The sequence below is a fragment of the Xiphophorus maculatus genome, chromosome 9 (genome assembly GCF_002775205.1).
Source record: "Xiphophorus maculatus strain JP 163 A chromosome 9, X_maculatus-5.0-male, whole genome shotgun sequence".
Lineage (NCBI taxonomy): Eukaryota > Metazoa > Chordata > Actinopteri > Cyprinodontiformes > Poeciliidae > Xiphophorus > Xiphophorus maculatus.
The window spans coordinates 13562372-13575611 of record NC_036451.1 but is presented as its reverse complement, the minus strand read 5'-3'; the positions used below and the strand labels follow the sequence as shown (position 1 = coordinate 13575611).

The following is a 13240-nucleotide window of genomic DNA, read 5'->3' as shown; positions in this document are numbered from 1 at the left end:
AAGTTTTCAGCCTCTGTGACTCCTGACGTCAGAAGTTTTCAGCCTCTGTGACGTCAGGAGTCACAGAAGTTTTCAGCCTCTGTGACGTCAGGAGTCACAGAAGTTTTAAGCCTCTGTGACTCATGACGTCGGACGTTTTCAGCATCTGTGACATCAGGAGTCACAGACGTTTTCAGCCCCTTTGACTCACGACGTCAGAAGTCTTCAGCCTCTGTCACATCAGCAGTCACAGAAGTTTTCAGGCTGTGTGACGTCAGGAGTCACAGAAGTTTTCAGCCTCTGTGACTCCTGACGTCAGAAGTTTTCAGCCTCTGTGACGTCAGGAGTCACAGAAGTTTTCAGCCTCTGTGACGTCAGGAGTCACAGAAGTTTTCAGCCTCTGTGACTCATGACGTCAGTAGTTTTCAGCCTCTGTGACATCAGGAGTCACAGACGTTTTCAGCCCCTTTGACTCATGACATCAGAAGTCTTCAGCCTCTGTGACATCAGCAGTCACAGACGTTTTCAGCCTCTGTGACATCAGCAGTCACAGAAGTTTTCAGCCTCTGTGACTCTTGACGTCAGAAGTTTTCAGCCTCTGTGACGTCAGGAGTCACAGAAGTTTTCAGCCTCTGTGACGTCAGGAGTCACAGATGTTTTCAGCCTCTGTGACTCCTGATGTTGGAAGTTTTAAGCCTCTGTGACGTCAGGAGTCACAGAAGTTTTCAGCCTCTGTGACTCATGACGTCGGAAGTTTTCAGCATCTGTGACATCAGGAGTCACATACGTTTTCAGCCTCTGTGACATCAGCAGTCACAGAAGTTTTCAGCCTCTGTGACTCCTGACGTCAGAAGTTTTTAGCCTCTGTGACATCAGGAGTCACAGACGTTTTCAACATCTGTGACTCCTGACATCGGAAGTTTTCAGCCTCTGTGACGTCAGGAGTCACAGAAGTTTTCAGCCTCTGTGACTCATGACGTCAGAAGTTTTCAGCCTCTGTGACATCAGGAGTCACAGAAGTTTTCAGCCTCTGTGACTCATGACGTCGGAAGTTTTCAGCCTCTGTGACGTCAGAAGTCTTCAGCCTCTGTGACGTCAGGAGTCACAGACGTTTTCAGCCTCTGTGACTCATGACGTCGGAAGTTTTCTGCAGTGTTGTATAGTAACAAAGTAAAAATACTTCACTACTTTACTTAAGTATATTTTGGAGTACTTCATACTTTCCTCGAGTATGAAAATTTTTGATCACTTTCACTTTTACTTCACTATATTTACGAACTTAATCGCATACTTTTACTCCGATACATTTTCAATGTGTTGTTTAGTTACCCGTTACAAAAAAGCGAGAGAGAGAAACGCTAGTGTTTTGACCCCACCTACTGATTGACTGCAACAAAGTCGGTAGCCTGCTTGCCTGGGCTTGTTCATCACCACCAATAGGATACACCTGTTTCGCTTCTCCCATTAAACACAAAGCAAGTCTCGCAATCAGCAGCAGCCACATGGAGGAGGAGACGGAGACCACAACGACTACAACTACGTCAGACACGGCTCCAGGGGAACCACCAGCTGGTGACGAGAGCCCATGGCCTTATTTAAACACAATATACTCTTTCGTGGGTGTTAAAGATTTGTCGTAGCGCATGCAGTTTATGTTATTCCTGCCCGAAGATGTGGAAATTCTATCTTACAAAAACTCCCCGTCCAACTTGAAGAAACACATCGAGGTAACTTCTTATGAAATGGTTATAATCCTCCTGTGTCAGTAACTATAGCTTGGTCACTAGGCACTATTGTGAAATCTTGAGCGTAACGTTACCTGTATAAATGAACTTTGTTTGGCATTGTTTCAGTTCCACACGTGGTGTATTTAGCTTAGGCGTAATGGTGACTGTAGCAGGCTACGTAGACTCCTCTGTTCAAGGGGGACAGAAGCCATAGCGATAGCAATTTAGACTAAATTTAACGAATATAGGAAAGGCATGCAAGTTCAAATCCACAAACCATTAACATGTGCTACTCTTTAAAACTGGAACAATTTATTAGCAGGTTTAATTTTGCCTGCACTTGGTTGTGTACATTATTTTAAGTGTATTTGACAAGTTTACCAAAATATAAAAAATGTCATTCAAACTGCATTTGCCTTGTTTTACTTTTTACTTGTACTTTTCATTGCATTACTTGAGTACATCCATTTTTACAGTAATTTCAATACTTAAGTACAAGAAGTTTCAGATACTTTAAGACTTTAACTCAAGTAACATTTCAGTCAGTGACTTGGACTTTTACCAAAGTCGTATTTTGGAGAGGTACTTATACTTTTACTTGACTCTGAGATTTCAGTACTTTATACAACACTGCTCAACATCTGATAGTTCTTGGTAAGGAAGCCGGCAGTGATTTGGATGAGAATGTGTCAGAGCAAGAGTAAAAATAAAACCCCTCTGATGAGAATGATAGGCTTTAAGAAAGACAGTTATGTCAGGAAAACAATGTCCTCTGCTGGTCTTGCTTGTCTTACATCACTTTGCAGTAGGAATGACATTGGAAAAAATAATCCAGATATATCAGGGGTCTCAAACTCCAGTCCTCAAGGGCCGTTGTCCTGCAACTTTTAGATGTGCCTCTGCTGCACCACACCTGAATAGAATAATTAGGTCATTAGCAAGGCTCTGGAGAACTGATCTACACACGGAGGAGGTCATTAATCCATTTCATTCCAGTGTTTTGTCCTGTGGCACATCTAAAAACTGCAGGACAGCGGTCCTGTAGGACTGGAGTTTGAGACCCCTGCAGGACTCACAGAACTGTTTACTTTGTGACAGATTTAACAACTTCCTAGCTGACTGCTAAAACTAATTAGACAATTTTAATGGTTTTAAACTGTTGCACATTAAATTACAGCACAACACAAAAAATCATTTCCATTCTCCATCACCAAGGCTATGTTCTCACTTCTAAGATAATTTAAGGGGTAATATTGTATTATAATTTAGTTTTTTTTTTTCCACGACCTAACAACATAAAACGCAGTATGTTCACCCTGATCTCAATCTCAGCAGGGAATCATCATCTAGTTAATAATGTAAGCTCAGCTCTTTATGGCCATGACTCAAGAATTGTTACAGAGACTTACTGTTAGTATGTAATTTGCAGTTAAAATTCACTTGGAACATGTTATAAAGGTGTTAAATGTGAATAGTATGAAAAGACTAAATATTGTGACTTGATTTTGATTATTTTTTATGTATGTAGCAAATAAAAACACCCTTAAAGTTTATCATTTTTTTGTCTAATAACCATCTCAAATGTTGTCATCATATCTCAGTCCAAATGTGTAGTTTCTTTTCAAATTCATGTTATTTGCAGTATTTCTGTTAATTAATTTTTAAATGTATTTTGAAAACTGTCTTGGATTTCTCACTCTTTTTATTATTAATAATACATACAATTAAGAATGCAATGAATGATCAATGTTCTTAACCCAACATTTATTTTTAATTATACCTTTTATTACTTTGTGCCATCACCGTTCACCACAGAAATAATTTCAATTGCTTCTTTATTTCAGTTTACAAGGATCCAGGAAACACAAAAACAGAACGAATGTCAGAAAGCAACACAATTAGGCACACTGTGGAGTGCAGCGACAGGCCAGGTGGGACTCCGCTGTCTCGCGCACATCAATGCTCTTCTCGTAGATGCTACTGAGGCCATCAGAGCGATTCATGTTCGTCTCTGAAAGGGAGAGTGGAGCTGTGAGGATTGGTGCAAGATTTGAGGAGTGCTTTAATAAATGTGTTCTTGGGGTTAGCTGCTCACCCATAGGAACGCAGTGGTAGCCGACAGTGACGGAGGTGGTTCTCACTGGCTGGCAGCCAGTGAGACAGCGCAGCACAGGTTCGACAGAGTAGCATTTAGATTCCTCACCTTCTACCCTGACCTGCTTCTCCAGCTTCACAGATTCAAGCTGCATGAAGCACCCTGGAAAAATATTTGACCCTTTCATTTTGTATTGTTTGCAGACTGCTTTGAGTTCATCGTTGTGCAAAGTCTTTTGAATCACGGTTGCATTTTTAAAATCGGAACAAATCTTACCAGAGGCCTCACGGCAGCTCTTTGCAGGCAGAACCCAGGAATGAGCGAAGCTCGTTGCGTTCCTGGAAACCCGTTCGTTCGGAGTGACATACTCCTGTCTGACTTCACCGTCAGCTTTTCCACAGATTCCACAAGTCTGGCCTCTCATCCAGTCCACCACCAAAACCTTGGAGGAAAAAAAAAGATATTTGAGTCACAATTATACAGTTATCAAGATATCATTTGATGAATACCCAAGTTTACCAGATTTTTGTCATCACCTGCACTTTATCAGAGCTGAAGAAGACTTCCTGAAGACCATGACTGGGACCAAACAGAGAAATGCCCTCCTCCTTCTCTTTGATATGTATTCTGCCTGTTATAAATTGACACATTTAAAACATAAAAATAAATGGTTGATATGTGCGAGTCTAGCATATAACCCACCACTTTGTCCTACCTGATGGGTGCCGATATGGCAAGTTGTTGAGAGGAATTTCTGCTCCATTAACCTTCACCATAACGACTTTGTCCTTGAGATACATGTCAACATCACTGTGGAAATGGTTTAAATGTTAGTCATTTTCTTCAGAAACAGTCATATTGCGTACTATGTACAGTCATCACCTACATGTTTTCAATCTTGATGCTGATCTCATTCTGTTCTGCTGTTTGATCCCTCTTCAGCAGAACTATAAATTTGAGTTCATTTGTGCAATCTTGAGCCAAGACCTGAGGGCAAGAGTGGGGCATCTCTGTTTTGAACTTCCTGTTGTTGAAGGTCACCACTGCGTCATTGACCACGGCGCACTCAGCTGAAATGAGAAAAATATTGAATTTAACCTCTTTAAAATGAGCATAAATTAGGCATGGCCCAGTCTGAGATTAGCAGATTATATTTTTACGCACATTTTTTAAACTAAAGTTTGTAACGTAATGTAATTGCTTTCTTTGGAATATTTGCAAACACTACTACCATTAATCTGCTCATAGAAATTACATATTAACATTCAGTGATGTCTGAGGGTTTTTCACCTGCGTTAGACTTGGTGAGCATGTAGGTGACCTGCTCCATCCAATTGCCCTGATATGCCTGCATCTCAGCAGCAGTGTTGTTCATCGGCAGGTATAAGGGAGTGACCCATCCCAGTTTGTAATAGTTGCTCTGGATTTCCAACAAACAGAAATGATCTTTGACATATACGTGCAATGCAAATGTGGTGTTTGCATCAATGAAAAGATGATGCGTTGCTGCACCTTTGGTGTCTTCAGTGTGACATTCAGGCTTGTCTCGTTGACAACAGCTACAGTGAGTTTTATCTGTCTGGGTTCATTGAGGGCCTTTGTCCTGTTCACTCCAATGTCCTCAGCGACACGGTAAAACCAATTAGAGACTCTAAACGGGAAAAAAGTTAAAAACCTCTTTAAAAATTTACACAAATTAAGGCTTGGCTTCCAAAGGGCAATGGCTACAGGATGATTTCCTTCGTTTGTGATGTTACCTTCTTGAATATTTCTTCATGTAATGAGGGAGTCTCGTCCAGGCCAGTTTCACACGGATTGCAGGTTTCTTATCAACGCTACCGGTTTCAACTGTGACCGTGGTGTTGAACTGCTTGCATTCAGCTCCCCAGGTTAGTCGAGTCTGGGAAAAAATTAAGTTTCCAGAAAATTTACTAATTATAAGTAATAAAGGATAGTGCATTAAATGAGAACTTGTGGAAAAGCTTGATCTAAAAGCTTCCTTCTTCAGTTCAGACTTTATACTTGCCAGTTTAAAAGTATAACTCACAATTCCAGTAAATTATTGAAAAACAATGCATTGTTGTGGTCAGTTCCATCTCAGTGATGTTAACAATAAGGTGCATTAATGTGTGCTAATTTATAAAAAAGCACAATTGGGGACCAAATCTTTCATCAGCAACATGAAATCTTTGTTACTTTGTGAATCAATATTCTTAGCCTTGTGCTGCACAGTTTGAAGCTAAACAGTTTTGCCTTTCATTTAGCATTTTTTAATGTTCCCATAGGAAAATAAAAATATAATTTCTGTCAGTATTGAATGAAAGCAGTAACTGGAAACCTGCAGGCCTGGAAACCTGTAGTTTTACTCTAAAAATAAACTGCTTGGTACTACAGCCACAGTGTCTGGGTTTCATGGTGACTATTTTAAGTTATAATTAATAACACAAATAAAATGCTAAAACAAAAAATGTACCATCACTTTGTGGTAGCTGAGCATCACGCTGTCAGTACAGATCGTCCAGTTGTCATTTTCAGTGAGGTTGGCCACAATGATCTGCACTCTGGCAGTTTGTCTGTCATAGTAAGCAGCGAACTGATATCCCTGGTTCTTGTTGTCTTGTCTAATGGCACGGACAAGGACTGTGATTTGTGGACGGACGGTGTTGGACAGGTATTTGGCCTGCAAGCACAAAGAAGACATATAGATTGTGTTTGTTTTTTCTGTCTTTACTCATATATGGATGCACAAGGCTACAATAATTTTTGCAACTTGCCTTGTTGTAGATGGATTCAAAGCTGCTAGCACTGCTCTTGCTTTTCAGACGCTCTGCTGAGATGGAATGCTGCAAAGGAAAAATATTTACCAGCTCAGAAAGAAGAAAGGTGGTTTACAGTTTAAATTAGCTTGGGGAGTAGTTAATTGGAAGGCAATTTCCTTTAGCGTCAAAGTGAGTAAAATCACTTCTAAAAGATCACAATAATGTTACCTGGTGGATGTGATCCTTGGTGAAGTTCAGTTCATAACGTTCCTGCTGTAATAGAAAAGCAGGTGAATAAAATTGTCCTTATTGTTGTCTCCAAAACAACTATGCAGTTTTCATAACTGTATAAGTTGTGAATTGTGAAGTTGCCTCACCTTGGACATGGAGCTGGAGGAGCTGGAGCTGGAGCTGCTGGAGCTGGAGCTGCTGGAGGACCTCTTTGATGTTTTGTTAAGCGGGTCAGCAAGATCCAGCATCTTGCTTTTGCGGCTCGAAGAGGAGGAGCTGGAAGAGGACTTGGGGGAGCTTGAGGAAGAACTGCTAGAACTTGAACTGCTAGAACTTGAACTGCTAGAACTTGAGCTGCTTGAGCGAGAGCTCCTGGAGCTAGAGCTGCTTGAGCGAGAGCTCCTGGAGCTAGAGCTACTTGAACGAGAGCTGCTTGAGCTGGAGGATGAAGACTTTGTGCTGTTCTTCAGACCAGGAACCAAAATCTTCTTCAGCTTCATCAGGACATTTTTGTCCTCAAGTATCTTGTCCTCCTCACTCAGGATAACTGCTTTAAGGATCTTTTCTGCTGCCTTTTCACCAATCTGAACCTCAATTTCAATCCTTTCGATGGATGGTCCAGCAGCTGAAATGAAAATAAATGAAACAGATTGGTTTTTGACCCTTTCTAAAGGCTTCATTTAAGAACATCAGAGGATCCGTTTCACTTGCCTGGGGTTACATTAACCATGAGAGTATGGTTTCCAATTATGGCGTAGATGGGGGTTTTTTTGAGGAAGATCGCATTGCGAGACCTAATATCAATGCAGGCCTGTATTCCGAATGTGTATGTGGCAGCACACATTTTCTTCACAATTGGTTTGGGGATTTTCATGTTTCTGACACTCTGACTTTGCCGTTTAAGAGGAAGAAATTCCTCAGAATTTGACTGTAAAACAAAAAACAAGAAAAAGAGAAACAGCAAGTAACCCAAATCATAGGGAGGGTAAAAAAAATGGTCTGGAGGATTAATCATTCATTCAGACTTACTTCACTATCCAGAAGCTGTGAAAGACTTAAGATGGGCTTCTTGCTGAAATTGTCTAACGGGACAACTGGTGTGACCTTGGCAGCTGCGAGGTCTTCCACATCTCTTGCAATGGCAACTGTTTCAAGACTTTTATAGAGGTAGCGGGAAAAAAACATTTAATCCAAATAAGAAAGGGGATAGATTTGTTGACTCCAGAGAATTAAAAAATGTACATACCGAGCAGATGCGATTGTTTTCACACCCTCAATAGGCAGGATCTGATAGTTAAAGTAGCCCTTTTCTATGTCAAGTCTCGCCTCCATCTTTTTAGGAATAACTGTGTGGACTTTGGCTCTTGACATCACAGTGGCCTGAATGAAAGGATTATTTACTCCCATAACAGCATAGGTGTGCAAAGACACACTGAAACAGAAAGATGTACGGAAATATTAAAACATAACTGGTTTAAGCAGGTTATCCTCTAGATGTTTGTTTTCAGGACAGGTGGTTCACCTCGGAGCGACTGAAGCCTTTAGGGAAACATCAGACCTCAAGAGATGGACAGGATGGAAGTTCTCAGGAGGTGGTGGAGAAATGGTGGCTTGTACTAGGAAAAATTTATTTAAAATTGTTATTTCTTAGTGTAATTATTCATCTCAAACCCTCAGTTGTTGAACTGTAACACTGAAACTTACCCTCAACAGATGCGGCTGCCACAGCAGCAGTGTAGAGACTGAGCTCCATGGGTAAACCAAGAGAGCTGGGGAAGATGTGACGGACCTCAATAGCCAGCAGTGGCTTGGAGTATTTCACAGAGTAACCAGACAACAGAGACTCTAAGGCCTTTTTGCCATAAGTGCGGATTTCAGGTCCGGTTGCAAACTATTAAAAATAAAATCCTTATTAGACTAAGGTTTTTATTTGAACGTGATGTTGAAGGCATGCAAACATTTCTGTGGAGCACTACCTCAATGATCTTTTCAACCATTTCTTTGTCAATGTTTGCAAATGCAACTTCCTGTCCAAGAACTTTCACGTACAGAGAGCCAAGGGGCTGGCGGGAAGGATTGGCCCTCCACTCAATTAACTGTAACAGGAAGAAAGTTGTAGGATAAATATTTTTTATGGAAGTGTGAAAAACTCTCTCGCAGGTAAATGTCTTATAAACCTACAGCCTTGAGAGCTTGCTTCATCTTGGTGATCCTGTCTGCATCCTCTGGAACATCACGGACTTTCAAAAGGGCCTCCTGTACTCCCTCAGTTCTGGCTCCGAACTGTAAAAATGTAGCATTGAAAAAGCTTTTTAATTTATAACAATTCTCAAACAAATCTTTTTCAACAAGTTAATATTAAAAAGGGTGAGTCGTTCTTAAGCACAAAGATAATTTCTATTGCATAAACTGAATCCCTTTGGTTTTAACGATACGTCTAAAACATGATCATCATACCTCCAGAACGTCAACATACACTCCAGACAGGTAAACTCGAGCTTTTGCCATGACGTTTCTTGGCAACACAGTTGCAGCATCATTGATGTAAAATGCGCTGGCAGCAGCTCCCATCATCCAAGGATCTGCAGGTTAAAAAAGCATTTTGATATTTATTAGTAAGTGAAATTTCTAAAGAGAATGTGATTTTTCTGGTACACTCTTACTATAATAGTGGTCATAATGGAAAGCTCGACTGTAGCGGTAGCTTAGTCTCTCTAATCTAGGGCTGAGCATCCTGACAGCAACATTGCAGGCAGCAGCTCTGTAAAGAGAACAAATATCAGTAGTCCTTTGTTCTAGTTTATTGTACTGACGTATTAACGAGATAGTGTAACAGGGTTCTTACACAGAAGAATGGTCAGGGGTGGTGGTCCTCGTGAAAGCCTTCATGTAAGAGTAGACAAAGCTAGCAACCTGCAGGTCCGGTTCATTCAGGAGGCTCTGAGCTACAGTGGTCACCATAACCAAGGGCAGCTTGGTATCAAACAGCACAATAGCAGCAATTATGCGGAGCTCTTGGTCAAGAGCACTGTCCATGAAGAGCTGAATAGCCACGTCCTGAATCTAAACAAAAAAATGGATAATTGTCTTAATACATCTGAACAGTATGTTTAAACCTTAGGAATAGATTCGTAAGGTAGGGTGGTCAGAAGGTTTGCCTCACCATCCTGGGTTCTCTTTTTGCAATTTTTCTCAGTGCCATAGCGGCATCAACATGAACTCTGTGCTCAAGATTGGAGGCAGAGCTGCCAAAACCAGGCAGCAGCTTCATGATCGGCTTCAGGCTGCTAGGATGTCCCACATTACCCAGAACTTTGAGAGCCAGGGAGAGCTCATCATTGTCACGTTTCTCAAGAGCACTGGTAATAATGTCATGGATAGGCTGCGGGATAAACAAACAAAAAAACAATAGAGGTTTTTGGTCTTGCAACTGAACACTGGTTTTGGAAATATGCACACAATACATACCCTGAGAAGCTCAGATGTACATGGGTTTTCCGCACAGTATTTGTGAATCATGCTGCCAAAGCCCAGCATGGTGATCTCACGCAAAGCAGCATTTTCTTGAGTCTTAGGGGTCTTGGCTAAGGCCTAGAAACATAAAAACTGTTTACATATATGATTGTTTCTGTGCCACTAGAAATAAACATGAAACATTGTAACATCAGGTTACCTCCAGAAGATTGATGGACTCCAGGTCAGCTGTCACCAAGTGTGTGGATGACATGATGGCCTGAGCAGCTTCAGCAGCGGTCACTTCACCAGCAACAAACTTGTCCTTGATGAACTTAAGAGCAACATGTGTACCAATGGCAGGGATGGAGCTCAGCATCCAGTGCCTTGGGAAAGATTTGCTTCAGTAAAATTGTCTTTAAGAATGTTTGCCTTTTAATTCTCTAAATGAAAGTGGCTTTACCTATGATCGCTTTTGGATTTGAATTGCCTCCAGAGAGCTTCAATGCTTTCATATCTGGCCACACGCAGAAGCTGGATAAGCTCAATAAACTTCAGGGGAGAATCTTCATGGGCCTTGCCCAAATTGAGGCTCACAAGGTTGTTCAGAGTCTCAACAATCTACAAAACAATCCCCCAAAAATGCGTTAAAGTACAAAATTGAATCAATAAAAACAGAATGTCAGTAAGAACTTCCCAAGGTACCTGAGCCTCAGCATTGGTGATCCTCAGAAGCTGAATTGGTGTCTGGAGGAGTTCAGTACCTAACTCGTACTTAAGTGATCCACGGGGAACATAGTCAGCTTTGATAGGCTCTAATGGGGTCTTCTTGACATCAACAAAGGTAATATTCTGCCTGTGAAAGGAGATTAACATCAGATCAAACAGCTGTCTAAAATTTAACGCACAGAGATGAGCTTCATCATAATTTAAAGCACATACTTTGCCTCCATCTGGACAGCTCCGTTCACAATGTTGAAAGGGGAGTACTGGAGGAGCTCAGTGGCAGTGGCCTCTAAGATCAAGGAGCCAGAGGCTGTGGGCTTCATGATGTAGTTTAGAGACATTGCTCCTGAAAACATTTCCCCCCGCTGGAGTGGCACAATACACAAAATCAATAATCAAACAGTTTAAATTCCTCAACAGAGACTATGAGAAAACTATAAGAGAAAACTGTACTCACAGTCTCACACTCTGCACATTTGTCTGTATAACCAGCCATGCCAACATTCATGTTGATTTTTTCTGAGCACTGATTCAAGTCTGTGGTCTTTGTCAAATGAAGGCGGTCAGCCTTTGGATCCTCACTAAGGACATAGTATGTCTTGCACACACCTTTTACTCCAGTCTAATTTGAAGAAAATAAAAGTAAGAAAACATTATGGGTGGTTCACCATTTGCCTGAATAGACCTATCGAAAGCAAGCATGGAGTACCTCTTGCAGGTAATACACATTCTGAGTCTTCTTGATGTTCGTCTGAAAGATGTTGAGGATTCCCCTGATGATATTCAGCACAGTTGTAGAGACGCCCACCGGGGCATACACTTTACCGATCACACCATTGGCATACTCAAACTTGATGGGTGTCAAGAGCTGAGCAGAGAGAGCTGAGGTGAGCTTTGTGGCAGGGTGGAAAACCTCTTTGGGCCAGATACCACTGTACTCCGAGATCACAGGGTCTTCAAGCTGAAAGAACAAGCAACATATTAGGGAGAATGCAAGCAAGCATGGATATTGGTTGTTATGTTTGTACAGATTAGGTTTTGTGATGGTAATGCAATATTATTGAGAAACAATTTTTACTTTCAGAATGTAGTTGTCAGGATTTGCTGCACCAATCAAAACTTTGCTCTGGATTTTCACCCCAGCCCTTGCCAGGCCCTCCTCGGGCAGCCCTCCCAGAATATATCCTTCATATTTGTACTCGTAGGTCTTTCCAGCTGCAAATTCTGGGGCTATAACAGAAAGCAAAAATCACCCATATCTTAAAAAAAAAATACATAAATTTGCTGTTTTTCTTATTTTTAGTATTATTACAAAACAACTTACCATAGTTAACCTGGGTGCTGGCTGAAAAACATTAGAAAAATAAAATAAATTAGAGTTATGATTTTCTTCTTCTTCTTATTATTATTATTATCTGTTTGTTTTTAGGGGAGATGATATTTAAAATTATTTAAGAATACACTTGTATTGAAACCGGTGTTTTGAAATAATATCAATTTACGTTTTTAAAATTTGGAGGAACGTTATTACCATTTATTGATAAAAGAAAAGGGGTGGGGTCAAAAAAGTTTATATTTCTGCTCATCTCCTTTTCAAATAGTTATTTAAATATGTATCATGGTGTTTGAATGTGAATATGTTTAAAATAAACAAACTAAACTACCTAAATTTTAGTTCATACAGCAACACTCACCCACAAAGGCTACAGTCAGAGCCAGCACAATCACCTTCATGGTTGGTGGTTGTGAACGACTGTAGCTAAGGGTTTCCTTTTAAAGCCAAGATTTGCAGACATTGTCTTTGAAAATGAAACATTAACTAAATGTTGGCTGTCATTTCACTCAGTGGTTACTGTGCCCTGATCATGTCGACAAGGCTGAGTAAATACGCTAATCAGAAAATGTTCTGAAAATGTCTGAACTTATTTGAAATCCTGTCAGTATCTGACCTTTTAAACAAAAGAAAGGTAATAAAGACCATTTCTGGGTTTGCACATTCTGAAGTAGAATTACCTAAATTACAGTGTTTTACCATGTTTCGTTAGAAATTTCCATCCATCCATCCATTTTCTGTACACCCTTGTCCCTAGTGTGGTCAGGAGGGGTGCTGGTGCCTGTCTCCAGCTGACGTTCCGGGCGAGAGGCAGGGTACACCCTGGACAGGTCGCCAGTCTGTTGCAGCATTAGAAATGTGTTAAAGGTTTTTATTTGTCGTATTGGTTGGCAGAACAAAACATATTTAAAGTAATAAATAAGTGTTTACCTCAAAA

At 40.8% G+C, this 13240-nt stretch overlaps 1 protein-coding gene across 1 annotated transcript; it reads right to left on the bottom strand.

Annotated features, from left to right (window-relative positions):
- Positions 1–3449: 3449 nt before the first annotated feature.
- On the bottom strand, positions 3450–12718 carry LOC102232282 (vitellogenin-2-like). The gene is made up of 34 exons (XM_005800491.2): positions 12665–12718; positions 12295–12315; positions 12049–12200; positions 11680–11931; positions 11428–11592; positions 11187–11335; positions 10950–11100; positions 10708–10865; positions 10465–10630; positions 10260–10382; positions 9955–10173; positions 9637–9854; positions 9455–9552; positions 9249–9373; positions 8973–9074; positions 8768–8887; positions 8496–8682; positions 8314–8407; positions 8038–8223; positions 7821–7947; positions 7503–7719; positions 6938–7416; positions 6789–6833; positions 6576–6644; positions 6275–6481; positions 5559–5701; positions 5314–5452; positions 5092–5221; positions 4688–4871; positions 4517–4611; positions 4338–4432; positions 4078–4243; positions 3802–3963; positions 3450–3717 (listed from the first exon to the last, which is right to left on the bottom strand). The coding sequence occupies exons 1-34, from the start codon at positions 12702–12704 to the stop codon at positions 3605–3607; spliced, it is 5097 nt and encodes a 1698-aa protein (XP_005800548.1). The 5' UTR covers positions 12705–12718; the 3' UTR covers positions 3450–3604.
- Between the last annotated feature and the right edge of the window lie 522 nt (positions 12719–13240).

Excerpts from the sequence above, each read along its gene's own strand:
- LOC102232282 (XM_005800491.2), bottom strand. The coding sequence starts at position 12,704 with ATGAAGGTGATTGTGCTGGCTCTGACTGTAGCCTTTGTGG. Across the intron at positions 9,075-9,248 it reads TGTATGTTGACGTTCTGGAG|TTCGGAGCCAGAACTGAGGG; the intron begins GTATGATGATCA and ends ACATTTTTACAG. Across the intron at positions 5,702-6,274 it reads TCAGCTACCACAAAGTGATG|ACTCGACTAACCTGGGGAGC; the intron begins GTACATTTTTTG and ends ATTTTTTCCCAG.